Raw genomic sequence first — 24,314 nt, 5'->3', positions numbered from 1 at the left:
CATTTTCAATCTTTCAACCAAATGAGGGTGAGGAAATTCATTACTGAGCATTTGCCAGAGGCTTTAGAAAGGAAACCCTATTACTGGGCTTCTACTTGGTGCCAGACAAGAAATGGGTGCTTAACTTGGGTTCGCTCATTTTATCCTCATTCCAATCCAACGAGTGAGCTATTGTCACCAAGGTCATAGAGCTGGCAAGCACTAGAGCTGGCATACAGACCCAGATCTGACACCACAGTCATGTCTCATGTGCAACACTGTACATGAGACACTGCAGGAGATCACAAAAGGCAGGGAGGGGCCCAGGTGGCTGGGCAGTCGGGGAGACCACAAGGAGGAGGCAGGACATCCATTCAGCTGTGGAAGGGTGAGGGTGAGAGAGAGTGGGTGTTCCAGGTGGAGGGAACAGTGTGAACAAAGGCACAGAGGCAGAGACAGAAAGCTCATGACAAGGGGCTGGAGGCAATAAGCCAGATTACCAGGGGGAGTGGAGGTGTGTCCAGGAGCCATGGGGTAGATACATTCAGAGCCTCTACATCTGAGTTTTGCCACAGAGAAAATGGAGCCCAAATAGTGTGTGAGGAGAGGGGTAAGTGTTCAAGGAAGTTCAAGAACCCACTGCCTGTTCAAGGAAGTTCCATGTGGCCAGTGGGTTGATTTAAACCAAAATCCATCTCTGGGGCCAGCTACGGAGGGAGGGAGCGAAGGGAAGGCAGAGACAGGCAACGCCAGAAGGGCAGGGAACACACCAAGGAGCATGGATTCTCTCCCAAGGGTGGTGGCCATTCCTGAAGGGTCTTAAGTAGACAGGTGGGGGGAACAAGTGTGGCACTTCCTAACTTCCATGATGGCCCACCACATATTCCCCATCCCACATGCTCTTTTTACCATGTACCACCAATGCTCTGTGTAGGGGCGAAGCCGGGTGAGCCTGTGACTATGGCAGAAATGTCCCTGTGACTCTCAAGGCTAGGTTAGGAAAGGTGGCACAGCTTCTGTCTGGAGTGCTTCCCCTCCCTCACACTCTGAAAGCTGTCTCTTCGGCCCAGCCACCATGCTGTGTGGAAACCCACGGCAGCCCACATGAGGGAGGACCACACAGACACCCACCTGACAGCAGCAGACCTGTGGGTGAGTGAGCCTTCCAATGACTCCAGCCCTCACCCTTGGAGACAGCCACTGATGCCCAGTGAACAGAAACACAGTTTCCCTGCCAGGATCTGCCCAAACCATAGATTCCTGAGCAAAGTAAACATTCACATTTCATATGCCACTAAGTCTTGGGGTGGTTTGTTATACAGCAGTAGGCCACCTTGGCAGGCTACCCACCTCTTTGAAGGCAAGAGATCTGTGCTTTAGGAAGAAAACTTATGCCGCTTTGGGCAGAATGGCTCACAGGGGCCAGACCGGGGGCAGCAGTCCAGTGACAGACAGCAGATCTCAGTTAAAACAGAGGCAGTGACACTGAAGAGAAACAGAGCTGGGGGTGGTGGGACCTAGTGACTGGTCAGATGCAGAGGGCAGCCCCGGATACCTCCTTGTCACCTGGCTTTGTGACCAGCAGATGATGGAGCCATTCCTTAAGCCTAAGCAAACTGGATGAGGAGCAAATACCAAATAAGTAAAATCACCTGGATTCAGGTCATCCATAAAAGCTGTCTTTAAAACTGTCAGGCCAAAGCACAGATATCAGCACTAAATTCAGAAAGGAAACCATTAAAAAAGAACTAATACTAATTTTTCAATCCCATGATTATCTAAGCTTATTTTTCATTATTGCCATGATCATTAAACAGTCATTTTCTTACCTGAGTGTGATTGCTGGCCCAGGAGTTTTGCAAGCCTATCTAGATGAGCTCAGTCCCATACACCCTGGAAATTCCACCAGTGCAGTGTAGACTGGATGCTGGCCCTTCACAATTAGCTACCAGCACCCACCTGGACCTCACTCCACCAGCCAGCCTCCCATGGGCTGCAGTCCCCATCTCAGTGGCCGATCCAAATAAATAGCTTTTTGTACATTTGGGTGGCTTCTAGATAGCTGCAGAGGCCTCTCTATGCAGTCAACAAACACCCACTGGGGGCTTACTCTATGCCAGGCCCGTGCTGCGCACAGAATTCACAGCAAGAAAACAGATGAACCCCTGCTTTTCCCAGCAGCCTTGCTCCAGTGGTGGAGCTGTTCAGGTGCAGATACCTAAAGTACGAAGTAACATGGGAGGGGCTACTGAGAGCCGAGGAAAAGGCAAGTCTGCTCTGCTGGAGAACTGCAGTGGTCTCCTAAAGGAGGTGGCCATTTGGGCTGGGTCTTGATTGATGGGGACGAGGCATCAGGGGGAACAGAGTCCCCAGGGGAGGGACTGGATGGAGCTAGAGACGTGAGCATAGAGCTGCCACGTGAAGCCAAAGTCTCCCAGGGCTCTGGGGTCAGTGCCTATGAGAACTCCTGGGTTTGGCTTGTGCCCAGGCTGAATGATAGTTGAGTGGGCCATAAGCCCCCAGACTCTTGGTCTAACACTGTCTTCCTCCATGAAGGACCCCTCTCCTCCCTGTCATGTCCATGGTAGGTGTGGGTGTGGTGGAGAGATTCCATGAGGGCCAGAAATGGGGCAGAACATGAGGCAGAGCAAAAGAAATTAGCTGGAGAATTTAGAAGGTCTGGAAAGACCTGGCAGAGCATGAACCACCCCCACGGTAGCCTTCTCGTGAATTAAGCCAGAACCTTGGCCCATAATCTTTTCTAGGCCACACATTCACATTTACCACCTACACCAGCTACAGGACACTGCTGGACAGACAGTGGGGTTCTGCCTGATCTTCCCTGGGTTCACAGAGCTAGGCCCAGAGTGGGAGGCAGGAAAGACCTGGAAGAAGCCCTTGCCATTTCTAGGCCACCCTGGCAGACCCATCTCTTTGATACCTGTGTTTTTAGGACAGCAGTTCCCACGCCAGGGAAAGGGCTTCTGCATCCTTGGCTCACTGCCAGTCCCAGGTCAGAGACTGTCTGCAGCTGTCTGTCAGAAGTGGTCCTCGGGATTGAAAAGGCAAATCTGCATCCCCAAGGCTGAGGCCAATAATAACCTGTTCCTAGGGTGGGCCCAGCTGACTCAGATATTCTGTCAGCTGAGTTTCCAGAACACAAGTGGGGAAAGCTGTATGAATGCTGGGAAGGGCCTGACTGATAAAGGGTGCAGTCCTTGCCCTGCAGCTAGGAAGGAGGCAAGGCCATCTGGGCCAATGTCCCTGCTCTTCAGGGGCCTGGGGAGAGGACTCCACTATTCCCTTGAATCTCCCTGCCCATAAGGTCCCCCATTTTGTCCTGACCATGGGGTGCACAGCTCCTGGGCCCTATGGTGATGAGAGGAACTGGTGAGACACCAGTTACATCTGTCTGATCCTTGTTTCCTTCTGTGCTGTTTTTACACAACAGAAAAGCCTGGTCTATCCTTCCTGCAAGGTTGACAAGCCTGGAGGGCTGGGGACCAGGCTTCCCACTCCACACCCGATCCTGCACCCTGTGTTCACAAAGGCAGCTCCAGACCAGGGCTTTGCCAGCTCCTACTGGAGCCCTGAGGGGCCAGCTGGCTCACTGTAGGCTAAATGAGGAAACGTGAAAAATCCCATTTCAAACCGTCCCCCCAAAGACTCAGACAGTAATTAAGAAATATGCAAAGCTCTTCATTGGACACTTTAATTAAGTGTGTTAATTCCCTCTGACAAAGGATGCTCAGCCACCTGGGCCTCACTGAGGGACCCAGGGAAGACAGACAGAGGAGGGAGGAGGAATTGGGAGGAGGGGTCGGCAGGACAGTGCTAGGGGTTGGTCTGGCTGAGGCCCTTCCTTATGCTCCAGTTGGCAACCTGACCTGTTCCTGACCCTCTCACTTTCCCCACTGTCCTCCACCCATCCCTATCCCCTCTGTGCAAACCCAGTGATCTTAGGGAAGTCTGCTCTGAGTCAGGGGCCACAGGGTGTCATCCACTGCCTCCCTCCCCTAACAACATACATCTCAGCTCTGCCACTCAGTAGACTAAGAGGTCACTATTCCAATGAGGTCGGGCTAGATGGTTTTGAAGGCCTGCTTCTACTTTGGAGCTGGTGACAAATGCTTACCAAGCCTGAAATACAGCTGGATGAAAGCACTAACACGGGCTCCTTTCCTGCTTGGCCAGAGTCCCTCTGGCCCTTGGGCTTTGCCAACCTTCAAACATTTCATCCCATCCCCACAACCACCCCCAAGTGGCCTGGAGCCCTGAGAGCCCAAGATGGGGCTGTGCTCCGGTTGTCTACTCTGTAAGGAGGGGCAAGGGGCCCTGGAGCCAGTGAGGGTGTGCTGGCATGGAGGGAGAGGCTGTGCTGACTGGCATGTGACTGGTTACATACAAGGAGTGCCTGCATTTATGACAGCTGGGGTTAACCACCCCCACCTTTTTTCCTCCCAAAGGATTACTGGTTACTTTTGAAAATATAACTGTTTAAAATAATACTAGGATATCATAGCTATGTATCAATAGCAATACTGAATAGCCTCCCAATCTTTTTGAATACCCCTCCTATGTTTAAGGAGGTCCAAAGCCATCCCCCCCCCCCAGTATAGGAGCCTCTTTTGCAGCCATGTTATAGACACATGACCTAGGCTCTCCCATTGGACCCTCACATGAGACTCCACCAAAAATGACCAACATGAATCTAGGGGAGGGGGCTGGGACCCCCTCTGGGTCTGCATACAGAGGTAGCCCTGATGTGGGTTTGAGCATGAGCTCTTGCCAGTATCCAGCACAGGAATCGTGTCTCCCCCTGGACCAGTCCTGGTGTGACTCAGGCTGGTGCTCTGGGCCTAGCTCTCTGACCCTCCCAGAGACGCTGAACTTCACAATCATTGCTCTAATACAGTTACTGTTGGCTTTGCTCAAATCAGCTGGATAGTGAGAGCAGATGTCTTTTGTTTCTAACTAAGAATTCTGAAAGAGATATAAGGCAAAAAATAAGTGAGCTAAAAAGAGAAGGCTGGAGTAAAGAGTTTGTTTACAGAAATACATCTTATGATATCTTACCCCAGCCAGGAAGTGAGACTAAGAAATTATCTGAGCTCCCTGGCAGTCAAAGCAAAAACAAGCAAGCAAACAAAACAACAACAACAAAAACAAACCAAAAAACAAAAAACACCCAAAACCAAAACCAAAATCATGACCAACTGTAAGATTCACAGCACTCATGAGAAAAACCAAACTAGTTGCAATACTGAGCTTTTTTAAGAATAAAAAATGTTCATTGATTTAAAGAGAAAGCATGTACACAACAGAGGGAGGGGCAGAGAGAGAGAATCTCAAGCAGGCTCCATGCTCCTCCACATTGGCAGAGACCAATGTGAGGCTCGATTCCATGAACTGTGAGATCATGACCTGAGCCAAAATCAAGAATCTGATGCTTAACTGACTGAGCCACCCAGGCACCCCAATACTGAGCTTTTTATAAGAGCTAGGCAGCATAAAGTTCTTGAAAAGAGTCTGGAGGGCAGAAATCATGAGGCAGAAATTTACATACTTATATAATCAACTGGATGACCATCACTGATGAAAATCAAAGATGCTAACCAGCCCCAATAACACCCCTACCCAAGTCACTATTCATAGTCATGGGCCCAGACCAGTGTTTCCTACAAATAAATGATTAAATGAAAAACCAAGGTCCAGGACTTAAGCTTATGATCAAGATGGAATAACAGGGACCAGATTTATACTCTCACTTGAAACAACTAAAATGCATACAAAATATATGAAATGATTTTCAAGACACTGTATAGTAAGCAATGAAGGACAGCAAACCCTAAGAGACACAAAACAAATTATGTGAACCCCACAACTCAAATTGTTGCTCTGAGGATATTCTGGGCCATAGCACATGGAGGGTGGAGCCAGGTGGACTCCCTGAGTTGAGGAGACAGTGCTTAGAGTCCAGAGAAAACAATGCAGCTAGAGTTCACAGGACAGAGTGCTGGAGAGGAGGGAGATACACACACACACACACACACACACACTGAGAGAGAGAGGGAGAGAGGGAGAGAGAGAGGGAACTCCAGAACATTCTCAGTATTCACCTGACGATGCATCAGCAAATGTATGTAAGGAAACTACCAAGACTAGGGAAAGAGCCACCCATATGGATTAAAGAAAACTGTTTGGCATCCACACAGACCTGGGGATAGTGCCTGTTCCTACCAGTCAGAGTAGAAAGCCTCATCATTTGTGACAAATGGGCTATGCCTCAGTAGTGGGCAATAATTAGCCCCACTCTAGTGAGCGCCACTCCAATCCCAGTTAACAAATCTTAAGGATATTTATAGGAACACAAAAACTATCCAATACATATCATGCAAAACTCACAATATCTAGCATTCAAGAAAAAAATTACCAGGCATGCAAAGAACACCTCCATAGTGGGTGGTAATTAGCACCAGACTAAGCACCACTTCAGTCCCAGCTAACAAATCTTAAGAATACTTAAAGGAATGCGAAAACTATCCAATACACAACATGGCAAAATTCAAAATGTCTACCACCCAATAAAAAATAACTAGACATGCAAAGAACCAATAAAATAGATCCTTAATGAGGAGGAAAAAAAACAATGAAAATCAGCCCCAAATTGACACAGTTTGACAAATCAGCAAAGACATTAAAAAATTTTTATAACTCCATTTTATATGTTCAAAAAGTTAAACAGAGATGTGGAAGACATTTAAAAGACATAAATCAACCTTCTGGATACACTGGATGGGATTAACAAGAGATTAATCCCAGATTAACTGCAGAAGAAAAGATCAATGAATTTAAAGACAGCAATATTTAAAATGAAACAAAGAGAAAAAGAGAATAGAAATAAATGATTGGAAGCCCAGTGAGCCATGGAATGATGTCAAGTGGACTAACATATATGTAATTAAAGTCCTCAAAGGACTGGTTGTGTGGGAGTGGTGACAGGGAAAAATATTTGAAGAAATAATCACTAAAAATATTTGAAACTTGAAGAAAACTTTAAACACACAGATCCGAAAAGTTCAATGAATCCCAGGCAAAGGAAACATAAAAGAAACCAAGGCACATCATAACCCATTTGCACAGAATCAGTGATAGAGAATCACAAAAGCAGCCAGGGAAAAAAGACACATTATGTACATAGAAACAAAGATAAAAAGACAGCAATTTCTCCTCAGAAACAATGCAAGCAGGAAGACAATGGAGCAAAATCTGTAAAGTATTATTAACCTAAAACTCGAGGTTAATAACTTTCAGATATGTATCGTCTGACATCTGTCAAAAACAAAGATGAAATAAAGACTTTTTCAAACATTCGAACACTGATAGATTTCATCACCAACAGATTCTCACAATGAGAAATGTTAAAGGAAGTCCTCAGGAAAAAGTGAAATGACACCAGATGGAAATGTGGATCTACACAAAGGAATGATGAACACAACAAATGATTAATAATGGTGAAATATGTAATATTTCTTTCATATTATTTAAGAATGTTTGGGGTGCCTGGCTGGCTAGTTGGTAGAGCATGCAATTCTTGATCTTTGGGTTGTATGTTCAAGCCCCATGTTGGGGCTTAAAAATATCATCTTTGAAAAACATCTTTAAAAGATCATTGGCTTTGTAAACAAAAATAACAACAGTATGTTGTATCACAGACCTAACAAAACATGGAAGAAAAAAATTTTTGTTACCTTGTCAGAAACATGCAAACTGTAAGAAAATGAAGTGACATTTTTGAAGTACTAAAAGAAAAATGTTGTCAACACAGAATTCTATACCTAGCAAAAGTCTTTTAAAAAAGAAGGTGAGGGACGCCTGGGTGGTTCAGTCAGTTAAGTTTCCAACTCTTGATTTCAGTTTAGTTCATGATCTAATAGTTGGTGAGATTGAGCCCCTCACTGGGCTCTGCACTGACAGCTTGGAATCTGCTTGGGATTCTTTGTCTCCCTCTCTCTCTGCCCCTCTCCCGCTTATGTACATGTGCTCTCTCTCTCTCCCTCTCTCAAAACAAACATTTAGAAATATTTAAAAATAAATAAATAAAAATAAAAATGAAGGTGAAAAAAAGGAATCAAATGCCAAAACAATTCACTGCTAGCAGACCCACAACACAAGGAAGAAAGTTCTTTGGGCAGAGGAGGACACCTGCACACTCATGCGTACATGCACTTAAAAATCTGAGAGATCTGGATTTTAATCCTGGCTCTGTCACTTATTTGCTTGGGTTAGTTACTATCCTCTCTGAGGCTTAGCTTCCTCATATGTATAATGTGGGCAGAAATGCCTACCCTCGTCTCTTATATTATGAATTCTACGAGAGCAGTAAAAAGTTAACATTCTGGGTGAAAGGCACACATCGGAAGACTTTGTACTATTCTTGCAACTTTCCTAAAGGCCTAAAATTATGTCAAAATAAAAAGTTAAAGAAAAAAATATGGTGATTTTTTAAAAATTATGCACATACACACACACATCCATGACTCTCAGATTCCTGGCACATTCAGGAAATGGCTTGTTCTGATTTATTAAGCATTCTGATCCACATGATGCTTTCCGAAGAAACCAGAATGTAAGTGTATTTGGCATCAACTTAGTCTTCTACAGAACCAGAACCTAGCTGGGAAGCTGCTGTGAACCCTTCTAACCATGGGCCAGGAGGCTGAGCAATCCTGGACAAATCAGCTCAGTGGGCAGAGCCCATGTGTAACCGCCACATGTGCACGTGCACCAAGATGCATGCAAATACATACACAGAGACACACACACACATGGTCCATCCAGCAGGTGCCATGGTCAATCCTACAGTGTGTGTGGGAACTCTCCAATCCCCCTGGTGACTTTGCTGTGAAACTAAGAACCTTGTCAAGACAGCATCTGAAGGACCTCTTGACAACCACCTGAGACCTGACCACACAGCTTGTGTGGACTGCAGAGCTGGTCCCGACCACAACTAGTGCACCTGCTGTCAGGACCTTCTCTGCCTCCCTGATGCATCTCAAACACTCCTATCAGCTTCAAAAAGGTGCAGGGTCTCCCCTCCAGGTCCCAACGGCAGCACCAGTACCTGCTAGCTTTGAGTGCCAGCTACAGCCCCCACACAGCACACACAGTTACCCTCTGGCATGGCTTCCCTGGAGAGCCAGGGTGGGGCAGGCAGAACAGCCTGAAACTCAGCCTAACTCCATTCAGACCCTACACAGGCCAGTCATGTCCACATGCCCGAGCAGCAGCACAGGTGCTATGAAAAATGAATTCATAGTAAGGATATGTATGTTTGTTTGAGAGAAGGAGAGAGCACATGCTAAATTCCCACCAGCAGCTGATTTTTTGACAAGACTGGTGTTAATGCAATTTGGTAGTTTATTTAACTGATAGGAACTCTTGGCCCATCCACAGCATGGAGTTTGGCAAAGTAGTATACATGCTCATGTTTATCCTTTCTTCCTGAAGCATATTGCTGGTGTTGGTGGTAAAAGCCTCACTAACAGGGAGAGAAGGGTGGGGTAGTGAGAACGGGCAGGCAGTGCTGAGAGGCATGGCGTGTGTTTCACAGGTTGTCAGCTGAGGACTAACCAAAGTGATCCTGTGACAAAGGACCCCCAGCACCCATCCATGACGGCACTGCTATGGTCTGGCCAAGAGAGCAACCTCGCTTAGGCAGATGGAAGGTGGCAGTTCAGAGTGCAGGCTAATGTAGGCAGGGAACCTTCCTGGATCTCCAGACCCCTTGAGAAGCCCCTGGGCTGGACATCCACAGGTGTGGTCTCTGAGGTCTCCATGAGCATAGGGAACTGTTCTTGGCACTCCCATTGGCGGTGGCTTCTTCTCCTCTCCTGTGTATACTCTCACACAGCCTGCCCACTGCTGCTCGCCTTGTTGCTTTGACAAGGGGGCAACCGGGCACAATCCCAGCCCCTGCACCTCTAGAGCCAGCTGTAGACGGAAGACTGGACATGCAGACTCCCCCTTCCGTCAAAAGAAAGAAGCCTCCTCCTACTCTCAGGAGGTGACTCAAGGTCACCTGCTCACAATTCACTTGGGGAGCGGGGATGGCCTTCCTGGTGAAGTTGAGAGATGGGGATCATTGTTATGGAGGTAGAGAAGGCTTCTAAATCTCCAGGACCCTAGGCCTGGGAGTGGGCACAGGACCACCCAGCAGGGAGAGAGGTGCACTGTGTCTCCAGCCCTTGTGAATCAGGGACAACTGCTGGCCAGGCACTGGGGTGGCCAGAGGGCCAGGCTAGAGGGAGGGAACAGCGGGACCTGAGTCAATACTGAGGTCTGCCCTCTGGACTTGAACTCCTGGGGACCAGGACAAGGAGATGGTAGCCAGGCTCACCCAGTCCCCATCCCACAAGCTCTGGTTCCCTAAGAAGCCCTCTCAAAAGCTGCACCAGAAGTGGCATGAGTCATCAAGGATTCTAGATTTAATCTTGCTCAAGTCCCTCACTGAGCTGAGGAGACGTGAGGTCAGAGAAGGGGACTACCTGCCCAGAATCATACAGCACCAGGGTCATGGTCAGACAGGATCTCTCCTGGTTCACAGTCAGATCTCCACTTCAGAGGTTTCTCTGAGCCCATAAGGCTTTCCAAAGTGTGCTCAGGACAAGGAGATCCAGCCTCCTAAAGTCCCAGTAGAAACACGCAACACAGGAAGTGCCAAGGAGCAGCACAGAGTAAACTGCACTAAGGCACAAAAGCCTGGGTTCTAGAAGGAATACAGATCTGAGTGGCCGCAAAATACAAAATACCAAGTCATGGCAAAAAAGCAGGTAGATAAAAGTCTGATCCAGTCCTGACATGTGACATGATGCAGCATGTGACAGGAAAACTGGGGGCCCAGGGAGCAAGAGGGCTTGTTCAAGGCCACATGAAGAAAGAGCAAGAGCAGAGCAGGAAACAGGACCCCACTCCCAGGGGCCTCCCTCATAACTGCTTTGGGTGGCCTCAGCCAGCTGCTTAACCTGGGGCAGGTCCTGGCCCCTTCCTAGATGCTCTAACTCCTTGTCTGCAAAACAAAGGCATCGCTAAGGTGTCTCCTCCCTGGAAAAATCTTCACCCCATCTGTATTAGTTATTGGTTGTTGTGTAATAAACACCACAACCTTAGCGGCGGCTTAAAGTAACACACACTGATTATCTCACAGTTTCTGTGGGCAGGAGTCTGGGCATGGTTTAGCTGGGTCCTCTGCTCAGGGACTCACAAGGTTGTAATCATGGTATCAGCAAGGCTACACTTCCTTCTGGGGCTTGGCATCCTCTTCCAAGCTCCTGTGATTGTTGACAGAATTCAGTTCCTTGTGGCTTGTTCCAGTTTGGTGGGGCTGCCAGCCAGAGGCCACTTTTATTTCCTAGAGGCCACCCATAGTTCTCTGCCACATGACCCCTCACAGGGTCTCTCACACATGGCGGCTCATGTCTTCAAGGCCAGCAAGAGGGGTCTTCTGCAGAAATAACCATGGGAGGGACACCCACCACCTCTGCCATACCATACTGGCCAGAGGCAAGCCTCAGTTTCCATGTGCATTCAAGGGGAGTGCTGTGCAAGGGCATGACTCATTCGGCATCACCTGAGGTCGCATCTGCCACACTCACATTTACACATTCCTAAGAGACACCACCTCTACTCTTCACTCAGTCTCTGCTTCCTCTCCTATAGTAGTGAGGTGGCTTGGTCGCCTGCAGCAGAATCTCATGGGTCTCTCTGCCTCAAGGCAGAAGCTAAAAGCTGGCCTGGGACAGAGGCTGGGGGGGATGGGGGAAAAGGCCGGGCCCCTGTTGTGTCGACTACATCGTGCATTTGCACACTGCTCTGCACAGTTCTTGCACATCACATCCAGCCCTCCCCAAGCTGAGGTGGATGGACGAGCTCTCCAGACCAGAACGCTGGCTAAGTGGCCCTTCTGCTGCATGATGGAGGCAGGAGAGAGCTGGGCTCTGCCCTCTTCTGACGTAAATGCGAGAGAACCAAGGTGGGAGGTTAGCTGGGCACTTTTTCAGGACTGTATTATCTTCCGATCTGGGCAGCAGCCGCAGTGCTTTGGCTGGATGTGGGGGAAGGGAGGGAAGACTTAACTGGAATCAGAGAACTGCTGGATCCTGGCGCTACAGGTATTCAATCATAAAAATTGACTAATTTGGGAGGAGCCTTTTTTCTCCCTAAAAAGAAACCTTCTCAGAGGTGCTCTCTACTCAGAGAAGAGCAGGACTAAACAAAGATCTCCTGGTCCCAAGACTTGACCCTACTCACAGCCGCCTGAGCTGGGAACTGCAGGGTCCCAGTGGGGCAGAGCCAACCTGACTCTGGGAGGGAGGAACAAAACTGCGTCTGCTCCTTGAAGCCCAGCACTGGAGCACTGGTGCTGCTGAACATCCTCTCTCATCCCCCAGGACAAGGTAAGAGCCCTTCTCTCCACTCCGGCTCTACCTGGCTGGCGGTCCTCAACCCTCCTCACAGCAGCAGCCACAGCCCTGGTTCCTCACCTTGTCCTCGACCCGAACACAGAATGGGTCCCCTCACTCCTGTACCCAGCACACACCAGTGCCTCCACGGGAACCTCCAGCCCTTCGTTCTATTTGGACAGAACCTGGGATGCACGGCACTGCCGCCCAGAGCTGCAAACCACCCTGGTTTTCCCAAGGCACCAGTGCTGGCCCACAAGCCCTGTGACTGGCACACCTAGGTCCATCTGTGTCTGGTGAGAGCACGTCCCTTCCCCGTCTCAGCGCTTCCATGGCTCTCCCTTCCCCATTCTGTTCTCCTAGACCTCTCCCTTCACTGGATGGGGAAACAAGAAACACTTGTTCTAAATGCTTCACTTAATCTCTTCTGCACAGTGTTTACTCTCTGCTCATCAACAGGGTCAGAACAGAACGTTTTCTCCACGTCTTTCCGAAGTAGCACACAATCCTCAGTGGGACCTGTCTCTCGTGTGGAGGCCACCATCACAGCTCTTCAGTCCTGAACCAGGGATGGGTCTCTTGGTCCTGCCTCTGCCCCAGGGGTAGGGGCAATGGAGGAACCAGAAGGGGTTCAAATGGTCAAAGCTGCATTGAGCTGCTTGTGGCCAGCTTCGGGGTCTGTTTTTCTCCAGGCCAGCAACTCCAGGCAAGGGTGACACCTCTGCTGAGCACCAAGCAAGGGGATGGGTCTCCTTACCCACTGTGACCTCAGACGATTAATCTGGCACTGCTCAGAGGGGCCATAGGCAGTGACTAAAATGTGCTTGATTACTGACAATTAGGATATTCTTTACTCACTAGCCACACTGACAAAGGAATACCCAGCTGGGTGCTTAGTAACGTGCATGGGCACTGCCTGAGCAGAAGACAGGAGGGACAGGGAGCAGGGGTCACCAGGGCTTTGCAGGGTGAGGTTTCAGTCCTTGAGAACAGACCATGAGCTGACCCACGGGCGGGGGACTGCATCAACTGACCTGAACAGGCTGCCCTCTCTGGTCTAGGGCTGGGTTCAGGATGGCAGTCCCCTGCCTCTACTCTGGCTCCCTGGCTCTTGCCATTCACTTTTTGTGCAGCCACTTGAGGTTGGGTTTCTGTCTCCAAGTCAGGGAGAGGGGCTCTCCCTTATATAATGCTGCCCTCCCTCAAGTTTTCACAGGCCCCTAAGCTTATTAGGGAGCTAGAATTCATCAGAGAAGAGCAAGGGAATCCATGGGAGAAAGCAAAGACAGTGGATCAAGCATCTGTTGGAAGAGGAACCCAGAAAGGGAAGGAGTGATAAGAGGCTGCACAAAGGACCAGGGGAGCTCACACACCCAATGACCAGAGAGGCAGGCAAGTTCACATACCCAAAGACCAGGAGGCTAGGGGTACAGTTATCTAATAACCAACCTGAGCAGGTGGCAGAGGGGAAGAGTCTGGAAGGGCAGCCAGCAGCCCTGGAGCACCCCTTTGGCGGACAGAAGCAGTCAGGGGACCCAGGGCATTGTGGAGGCAGGAAGGACAGAGGAGTTCAAGGAGGCCAGTTTGGGTACATCTGAGTACAGCATGGCCTTGTAAAGAAGGACAGGAGCCCCTCCCCTACAACCTTTCATTGCCCCAAAGTTTTCACCACATAGAGAAAGAACCAATAAAATCTATGTACCCAGAGGTCTAAATCTCAGAGCTGGAAGCTCAGGCTCACAAACCCTCCTCTGTGTTCCATTCTCTGACTGTTCCCTGCATGGCCTGGCTCAGGCTGCCTGCATCTCTTGCCTCCAATCAGGCCATATTCATCTTTGTCTTCTAATCCATGAGCATGTCCCTCCTTGGTCAAAACCACCCGGGGGTCCCCACTGCCTGCAGGGAAGACACAGACCCTGTGTGTAGAAGCAAGATTCTCTGAGGCCTGAACCTGCCCACTTCTCCAGGTTCAATGATTTTTTCTAACTATGCTCACGACCTCACCTCCCACACCTACGCCAGAGTCCAGTCACCTTGAACTACACCCAATTCCCCCAGAAACTCCAAGCCTCTCCCAGCCCCCAACCTTGGCATAGTTGGGCCCTCCGCTCAAGATGCCTCCCTTGTGTGCCTATGAATTCCCTCTCACTATGCAAAACCTCCTCTGGGAAGCCTTCCCTGACTCCCCCAGCAGACCACACCCACAGCCTTGCTTGTGTGCTTTAACAGTCACATTAACACTGGCTAAGATTTATCACCTGCCTACCTCACCAAGCACTGTTCTAATCACAACATGGCAAAGCCTCAGCCCCTGTGGTCTACCCAGGCTGCACTCTTTGTCCTTGGGGAAGTTACAGAGCCGTGAAGATGAGGTGCTCTTCCTGGGAGCAGCTGTGGGGGCCCAGCAGAGCAAGGCTAGGTGAATCTGTCCCAATTCTGCTGGGACGGGCAGTGGAAAAATGCCAACCAGGGAGTCAGAGGCCTGGGAGCTCCTCCCAGTTAGCAGTAACCGTTCTGGGTCCTGCAATCTGTGCTAAAGCCTTTCCTTCTCCGAGACGCACTTTCTTCGTTTATAAAATGGGTACACAGCTCCACTCATCAGATCACAAGGATGTAGGCTATGCAGCTCACTACACAAGAGGACCAATGGGTGATTCTCAAAACCTCCACCCTACTTCTCTCTCATTCATCTATAAAAGGGGGGATTGCTGTCATTGTTTCATTAACAAAATTACCTGTCACTTGAGCATTCACCGTGTGCCATGTACTGATGTATTAGATCTTCATGCAACCTCAACAAGGTAAGGATTGCCCTGCTGTCTGATGAGAAAAATGAGCACAGGGTGGTCCTGTTATATCCCAGCTCCACCCAGAGAGTGAGAAGTGGGGCTGGGGCAGAAGTGCAGGGCTTAGGAGCACCAGTAAGTGGTGGTGCTGGAGCAGGAGCTGGGGCTGGTCTGGTGATGCCAGCCCTTTCCCAGCCCTCTCTGCTTACCACACACCCACCTGGCTGCAGAAAGAAGTATCCTGGAGTAGGGGTACCTGGGAGCTGTCACCTGTTCTGCTGTCCTCACCAAAGGTTCTCGGTATGGAATAACTGCCCGCCAGCAGGGAGGGCAGGATAGCCCCATCCCGATTGCCTGGCAACCTGAGTCAAACACACCGTCAGAAGAGAGGAGCCACAGCGCCCTGGGGGCACACCAGGGAAGAGGGCCAAGAATGCCTCCCAGAAAAAGAGGTAGCAGACTGGGGAGGACTCTGCACTGGGGCTGTCCAGGGGAGTTTGGGGGGGATATAATTAGCAGAGGCCCTGATTACATGCCTTCATCTCTGCAGTTCCTCTGACCTCTCTAGCCAGCAGTGCAATCTCCAGGCTGAGAGTGTTACTGGCTTGGCATCATACCCTGAGCTAGCTGTGAATTACAGGACCAGAGTTAGAGCTCCATCAGCCTGAGTGGTCATCCATCCAGCAGCTTCCGAGGATATATTGAGAAAGCCAGAGAACACTGTGGGCTTATCCAACCACAGAGGCTGCTGGTAGTTGACCCCAAACAGAATCAGGGTCTCCAGGCCCTGATATCTCCAGGCCTGAAGGGAGGATGAGGCCAGGAGAAGGGTTACCCCAGAGCAGGTGGGAACCAGCCACTTAGTTTGATTGGTTCTTCCCTTCCTAGGATTTAGTTCTCAGCTAGAACCCAGATGACATCTTGTCCATGGTGTGCAGGACTGACTTGGGAAGGCTTTAACTGCCCCACATCCTCTCCAACCAACTCCCTTCAAACCACCCCAAATAAGCAGTTCATTCTATGTAAGAATGCAGTGTCTGATATGCAATCCAGCTCAATCACATTGGAGAGACTGCTTGCTTCTTAGAGCTATCCCCCTGCCCTCCTCTCTGCTCAGGGCCCCAGTGCCCTCTCACCAGCCTAAGGGAATCAAAGACCTCCTCCCAGCCACCCCCATGTTGTGATCCATTCCTCAGCAAACAGCTTGGCACATGATTCCCGAGGAGACATTTATGGCAGACCTCTTGTCTATAAGGCCTCAGTGTTCTGTCCTCTTTTCCCCACAACAGGGCCTGAGCCTGCCTTTGAGGCATGAGGTCTAACAGATCACTATGTGCTTCTCATAGTGACCTGGGTTCATGGACAATGGGTTCAAAGATTGGGTTCACACTAGCAGTAAGTCTGTGGCCATGACCGGCTCTCCCTGAACCCCTGTCTCCTGACATGCAAAACAGGGAGAATTTCACATCTATCACAGGATGCCGGAAAGAAAAGTGCCCTGTGTGGAGCCTAGGGCATAGAGTGTATTCTTAAATGCCATCTGAGGTTAACTGGAGGAAGAACACGGAAACCCAGGAAGGTTAGCTCCATTTCCCATCATCCTCTCCAAACCCTTAGAATAAAGAATCCTTCCTAGGTGTAGATGTGACTGAGCCATTCCCCAGCTGAGGATCCTCCACCAGCTCCCCACTTCCCTCAGAATAAAGCCACAGCTCATGGCCAGCCTCTGTGACCTGCCCTCACACCTCATCTCCAGCCACAGGGGAAGCTGGGTGAGCTGGTTAACCTAATGCTGGAAGTCCCTTTCTCTGGGGGAAATCCCACTAAGGCATCATGCCCTTTCCCCAACTGTCCATCCAGCTCTTGGAAGAAAGCTGTGATTTCTATCACAGAACGCACACAACTGACGTCTTCCTTCTTCCCTGGCCCACTACCCACAGCAACTATGGGGCATCAGGTGGCCAGTGTTCTAATGCATTTCCTGGAAGTAACCTTCGCTTTTAAGGCTTTTTTCTGCCCTCAGGAGCAGGATATCATCTGTTTTTTCCTGGACCCTGCCCTGTCCCTTGGGTAGGTCCCCACCTGGGAACAGGTGGTGCCTGGCCCAGGACACGTGATTGAGTCACCTGGGCTCCCACTGGTCTTGTTACCAAGAGACCAGAATAAATCTGTTTTTCTACTAAAAATAAATCACTTCACCAAAATGACAAAGTACTCATAGCAGTGAACGTTTACTTTTAAAACAAGATCCCACTTAGTTTAGGTCAAAAGTTATGAAAATAAAAAGGAAAGCTGGAAATTTCAAGCCCTAAGATACAATAAAGAACCCCTAGGAGTTTGTAGGTGTTATGAATCTTTCTCCTTTCCTTCTGAGTCCCAAGCAGCAGAGACTGGCCTGTGCCTCAGTGCCCTCAGGCCTTGCCTGGGGCCCCATTGCCTGGGGCCCCATTTCCTGGGGCCTGTCTTTTTGGCTCTAACAAAGCTGCCCATCTCAACGTGAGTCTGATACTTCTCCCTGGCAACCTCCCCCATCTTCTCTTCTCTGTGCTGAGAAATGGAAAAGGATGATAGTGGACAGTTGAGAAATGCCCAGCACAGTTTTTCTAGCAGTTCACCTCTGATGTCTATGGATTTTGCTTTTTACCCTAATCTTTTCTCACCTTGATCAATGGTTCTGCCCAATAATTTCTTTAAGTCATTACATTAAGATCAGGCAGTACTGCACATTCAATGGTTCATTCATTCAGCAACAGCGGAAGACACAGAGTGCAAAGGACAGAGAGACTTCACAGCCTGGATGGGACACAGATGGTACCACCCTCAGATGTGCCCCCAAGGAGTTTGCAAGGTCAAGGTAACACCTACCAAGTTAAATATTCATTGGCTGAGTTTATGGATGTTATAAGTAAAAAAGGACAATGAGATTATTTTGTTGTATTTTAGTGGGATTCATTATAATTTGGGGGCTGCAAATGATAATAGGATCACAAAAAAGATGGTACTATTACATCTGCATAGCCAGAACATAATCTAACGGTCTCATTTCTCTCTTCTGGTTAGTTCTCTTGTCTCTGACCCTTAGCATGGAGGGTGCCACGTTTGTCTTCTACCAAGTACAGGTTAATTCTCATCATGGCGTCTCATCTGATTTTCTCATCTCATGCACACCTTTTTAAACAAATAAAGCCAACATTCTGGGCCCACATCCAAGGTACCCCGCTATCATTCCAGACACTGAGGAAAGGAAGGAAAAAAGTGGGAGGACCAAAAACGAGACCCAGAAACTGAGGAACAGAGCAACTGGATTTATGCCCAATCTCACAGTGAGCTCTGGCAGCATCCCATTTGGGCATATCCCTTCCTTCCCACCTCTGGTGGCCTTACTGCTTTCTCATATTTCTTTAGAGAAGGTGGTGGGGATGAGAGTCCCTTGAGAATTTCACCTTCTGTGAGATGTACTATGGGTTGGGCACAACCAAGGCTAAAGGCTTCAACCCAATGTGAAAGATTTTTAAGTGTTTCTGGTAAAAATCTCCTAGCTTGAGAAAGCAGCAGGTGTCAGGATGAAGAATCTTGCTTCAAACTGCCTTGACTCCCCTCACTTTTAATCTACTGATGGACCATCAGTAAATATCAAACAGTGAGGATAATCTCATCATTTTTAAATCCAGATATTTAATGAGCAAAAGTCTCCTGCAGATGGGGAGAAGGGGAAAGGAACTAAGATCTAGTCCTCTCAGTTGCTTAAATTCACGTTTGAGGGGCTTAAAATTCAGTTAGGGGTTTTGTTTCTTAAAAAGCTAATAAACATTTAAAAATCCAGAATAACTGAGACAACAGACAGGTCATGGGGCAACATGTGATAGTTTTTTTAAAAATGCTCAGAAAGAAACCAAAGCTACTCCATGGTGAGCGCCCAGGTGGGCTGGGCACAGCAGAGGGAGGGGATCTGGGAGGTGTTGGAAAGGAGACATCGGGATGGGCTTCACATACAATCCCCAGGCCAACAAAGGGCGCCCTATGTGGTTATGGGTGGTGTGTGGTGGGAGGGCAGGGGTCAGGCTGAGCCAGGCCTTGGGAGGGGCAGGGGGAGCCCTCCAGGCAGTGGAGGGGCACTGAAGACTCCTTAACCCAGAGGAATGGGATGACAGTCGGGGATAGCCCCTCCTCAGCACTGGCAAGCCAGACACTCTCATCCTCTTGCCCCCCACCCCCACACACTTCTTCTCCACAGCAGGGAGAACAGACAAAGCTCCCTCGAGAGGGTGGGCCCCTCGCAAGTCCTACTCCCTGTACTCAGCCCACCAAAGGAGCACCAGCCAGTTGCCTATAGAAGCATCTCCTCCTCTGAAGCCTTAGAAGCCATCTCTGACACCTGCCGACAAAGGTGGGTGGGACGCCGTGCTGTGTGCTTCCATAGCAGCTGTTCTCTTGTCTTCGCTTGCACAGACCTTTACTGTAATTATATCCACAAATGTCTGAAGTCCCCAGTGGACCATAAGTTCCGGGAGGCAGGGATACACTCAAAGGCCTGACTAAATAAATAAATGGATGATGGAAGGAGGAAAGGAGAGAGTGATGGGTGGGGGTGGGGACAGGGATGAGTGAACAAATGACTAAATGGCCAAAGCTGTGTGCACAGTCACTGTGTTGTATACTCTGAGAATGCCATTCCCATCATGCTCACTGTGATGGCACCTCCAGAGCACAACTGCCAGGGAAAGGACAAGGAGAAGGCAGGTCAGAGAGAGAAGCTGTCCTGCTGGCCTCAGCCTGGGAATACAGACCCAACTTGTGGTGTCCCTCAATCTTCCTGCTTTGGCATGAGGAGTCAAAGGGAAGGGAGATCAGAAGAGGCCAGAACACCCAACAGGCATATCCCACATCCCTAGTCCCCACCACACACCCAGATGCACTGAAGGAAGCCTAAACCCCCACAGAATGCCGTCTGAACTTAGGAGGAAGGCATGTGTCCCCCAGGCCCCCTCTCTTTCCTAAGACACCTGCTCATGCCTCTCTTCTCTGGATGTCACCAAGAGTCGCAGTTGAGATTAGTGTGCCTCGCCCTCCACACCATCCCCTGCCACTGCCATCAGCACAGGGGCATGTGCCTCGCCCTCCACACCATCCCCTGCCACTGCTATCAGCACAAGGGCATGGCCAAAAGGCCCAGAGAGAGCCATCTGAACACCAGCAGCATTGCACAGCCTTCCTACTGCAAAGAATCTACTCATTCTAGATCCACAGCACCCTTTCCACAACCCCACGCCCTGCCAGATTGACACAGACAGCAAGCCTGTAGTCCATGGTCCAGGGGACAGCGTCATTCTGCTGCCAGGAAGTGGGCTCTCTCCTGGGCTGAGGTGTTCTCTCTAGAGTGGTTCCTTAAGGTCTTCCCACTCAAACCAGGTCCTGGTATCTTTGAAGGCTTGATGCCCTCTTGGGATTATCTATTTCAGGGTGTTCTTCTCATCACTGGGCTCCAGGTTGGGTACTCCTTTTTGGAATCTAGCTGTCCTCATCTACTGGTCTAGGGAGATGCCACCACTATACCAGGCACAGGAAACAAGGGAAGGCCACATCCCTCCAGCCCTTTCCCCTGGCCTCTATCCAAGGGAGTCAGCTCATATAGGAAGACCCATGCATGCTCCTCTAGAAGGCTCTGTCAAGCTCAGCTGGCCCAAGTGTCCCAGGTATAGAAGGTGAGGGCCTCCGAGGTCACATAGAGAGGGAGAGCCAGGGTGGCAGGAGGGCCAGACCTCAGGGGCTCCTTGCACTGCAGAGACTGCAGTGGCACAAAGGATCAACACACACAAAACTGTGTGCAGGCCAGACAGAAGCAACGGCTATGAAGGCAATCCCCCCCCATCCCATCAGGCTCAGGGATGCATATGATCCCCACCTAACTTGGGGGGTCCCAAAAGCCATGCAGAATACAAGGTACACAACCCACTAATGATTTACTCAGGGCTTCTCAGGGCCCTAGGGATCCCAGCCAGAAGGAACCAGAGTAGCCAATAGCCAAACTCACTGATGGCAGTCTTTTGTCTCTAATGACTGTGTTCCCAGGGCCCACAAACCCTGCCCCCAACCAAACAGCCCAGCATTCCTCCCAGGTCACCTAACCCAGCCACAAGTCTGGTCAGAGAATGGCAATCCTCACCTCAACTCTGGAAGGCTCCCCAATTCTTTGTTTCCCCAATTCAAGGTCATCTTGATTCCCAACATTTAATGATTGGGAACAGAAGATGTGGTTTCTAGCCCCAGAAGTGCTAGCAACACACCGATGGGGGCTCTCTCTCTCTCCAAGCCCTCCCCACCCCTGGGCTCAGAGTTCTAATCTACACATGCAAGGTGGGGGCTCTATCTCTAAGGCCCTAAACTCTCATTTCTGTGATTTAGGAACAAAGGGGGTTTGCAAGGCTCCTCAGGGACCTCAACCCATAAGAGATTCTGAGTGAGTCCAGAGTTTTCACTCAAACTCACAAGAGACAGTCTCATCAAAGCCCTGGTCCTTTACTGAAGCAAGTTCAGACTTGGGATAAACAAATGTTTCTTGAGAACCTACCAGGGTCCAGGACCTTTGAGAGGCACAGGGGAAACACGGAGGAGGAAGAGAAGTGCCCTCAAGCAACCATTTCAGAGAGGCAGAAACTGAGGCTCAGAGAGGCCTCAAACTCTGCTCAAGGCAAACCACGTAGGAATTCAACTCCCAGGATGCCTGATCCCTTCAGAGTTCTCTCCCAGGGCTCCAGGCTGGGTAAGATAAGCACTGGGATGTGAAGACCCCTGAAATCCCTGCAAGCATGGGAAAAGTGAGCTCTGAAACTGGACTCTATTAAAATCAGAAACTCAGAGTCCAGGACACAGGACTGGCTGGCTCAGTTGATCTTGTTCTGAAATGCCCTGCTTGGCCCCAGGATGCACCCCCGTGTTAGGGTCTGACCATGTCTGACATCCTTCTCTCAACCATCCATCCCAGGTAATCAGCAGCAACACAGGAGACTGCCATGCGACCTTCACAACCCACATGTACACACACCACAGTAGCACTGTTTCCTGAGCCCACAAGGTCCTCCTAAGGTTGCCTGTGTCTCAGCTCCTTGTACAGACAGGCAGCAAACCAGGTGAACTGGACTGGTCTGCAAAACAAGAGCTGGGGGTGCTGTCCCCAGCAACCACGTTCTTCCTGAGGTGAGCTGGGCAAGGCCCAGCCTGCGCCTCTGCAGCCCCAGGGAAGAGGCCTCTGGAGAGGTGCACTGAGAACCACTCCTTCCTACAGGTGTCAGAGGGGTCCACACTCTTCACTCTGGTCGTCCCACCCTGGGGCCAACCCGGGTTTCAGAGATGCTCTCCCTGGGGAGGCTGCTGGGCGGCAGGGAAGCCGTTTGTCTCCTTCCCCCAACCCGCCCCCCCCCCGCCCCTGGCCGGCTGCCACGGTGACCTCCCCTCCCCCAAGACTGGCGGTGAGCTGGGAGGTGGGGGTGGGAAGCCTCCTCCGCCGACAACGCTCTCAGGAGGGGTGCTGGGAAGCCAGGCAGGGCGTGTCGCCTGGTCCTTTCTCTGCCCAGCGCCAGGCTTCGCCGCCTCTTGGTGCGCAGCGCCCTGTACCATCCCCCAAATCGGCGTCGCACCAGGGAACCCTAGCTGTCCTCGCCCAGACCCTGAGCCCGAGAGACACTAACGCACGCTGGCACAGGGCAGCGTCTAGAACCTTCCGTGCTCAGTCGGACGCAGGCCAGGGGAGGTAGGCGCCCGGTTCCCCTACAGCCTGCGCCCGCTCCTTCCACAGGAGACAGGTGTTGGCCTTCCCCCGCGGCCCTCGGCTCCAGGGCCCGGACGTGCCCGTCATTAAACATGGGTCCTGCAGGGTCCGCAGGAAGCCCTCGGACCAGACGCCGGCCCCGCCTCGTTCTCCGAAGAGGGGCGCCAATCCTCCCCCGGCCCCCGCGGGCACCCCTCCACCTGCGCGGTCGCCCGCAGCCGGTGCCGCAGTGCGAGCGAGCCGGCGAGCCCGGCGCTTTCACGCCCCGGCCGGCGCCGCCGAGCGAGCCGCCGCCCTCCGGCCCCCCGCCGCGCCGCACCGGCCCCGCAGCTCTCGCCCCGCACCCCACCTCCCACCCTCACTCCCACCTGGGGCCCAGCGCCCCCTCCATCCCTACCCCGGGCCCCTCCCCTGCCTGGCGCCGCCCGAGCCAGCCTCGACCCCCACATCCCCATCCCTCCCCTCCGCCCGGGCTTGGAGGGGCCTTTCCGAGCCGGCGCCGGGGCCCTAACGGGGCGGATGATTTGGCGGCAGGGGTCGCCTCGGCGCGGCGCCAAGCCAAGAGAATAAGCGGGGTACTTACCGCTCTGCTCCCCCAGGAACACCAACTTGAATTTTCTCAGTGGGTTCCCAAAATCTCCCCCTGCGGACATGGTGCTGGCAGCCGGGCCGTGCAGGAGGAGGAGGAGAAGCGAAGGAGCAGGGAGGGAGGAGGAGGGCGAGGGGAGGCGGCCGGCGGTGCGGGAGCCGGAGGGGGAAGGGCTGGCTGCGCGCGTCCCTGACTCCCCAGCTGCGTCCCGGCCCCGGCCTGCGGCTGCGTGTCCGGCGGCGGCGGCGGCGGAGGAGGAGGAGGAGGAGGCTGGGGCTGGGCTGCTGCGGGCGGCGCTCGCTGCGGTGCGAGGGGCGCGCTCTGGACGCCCGAGGCGCGGCGCGGACAGAGAGGCGCGGGCGGAGCGGGGCGCAGGGACGGCGCGCGGGGCGGAGGAGCGCTCTCTCGAGCCGCGCGCCGCGGCCCCCTCCCGTCTCCCTCCTCGGTCGGCGCCTGCGCTCTGCGCGCTCCCCAGCCTCTGATGTCATGCGGGGCCCGCGGCGCTGCGGGGCTGGGGGCGTCCGCCCGCCCACCGCGAGCCCACGCTCGGCGGGAGAGAACCGCCTGGCCCGGCCTCCGGGGGACCCCCGGATCGGGCCGTCTCTCCTTGCCCCACTACGTCTGTCTTCCCCACTCTTAACTCTGCCCCTCCTTTGAATCCAGAAAAATGACAGGAGAAACTGAGAAATTGTCAGGGGACGTTTGTTTCTGGTCTTTCAAAACCTAGATGCCAG

General features: G+C 51.4%; 1 protein-coding gene across 1 annotated transcript in view; it reads right to left on the bottom strand.

Annotated features, from left to right (window-relative positions):
- Positions 1-23,919, bottom strand: part of RAB6B (RAB6B, member RAS oncogene family) — a 61,757-nt gene extending 37,838 nt beyond the window's left edge. Inside the window, exon 1 of the mRNA XM_042956541.1 lies at positions 23,575-23,919. Within this exon, the coding sequence (XP_042812475.1) occupies positions 23,575-23,644 (70 nt within the window). The 5' untranslated portion in view covers positions 23,645-23,919. The remainder of the gene's footprint in view (positions 1-23,574) is intronic.
- Between the last annotated feature and the right edge of the window lie 395 nt (positions 23,920-24,314).

The sequence above is a fragment of the Panthera tigris genome, chromosome C2 (genome assembly GCF_018350195.1).
Source record: "Panthera tigris isolate Pti1 chromosome C2, P.tigris_Pti1_mat1.1, whole genome shotgun sequence".
NCBI classification, from domain to species: Eukaryota; Metazoa; Chordata; class Mammalia; order Carnivora; family Felidae; genus Panthera; species Panthera tigris.
This window is presented reverse-complemented; position numbering and strand designations above follow the sequence as displayed.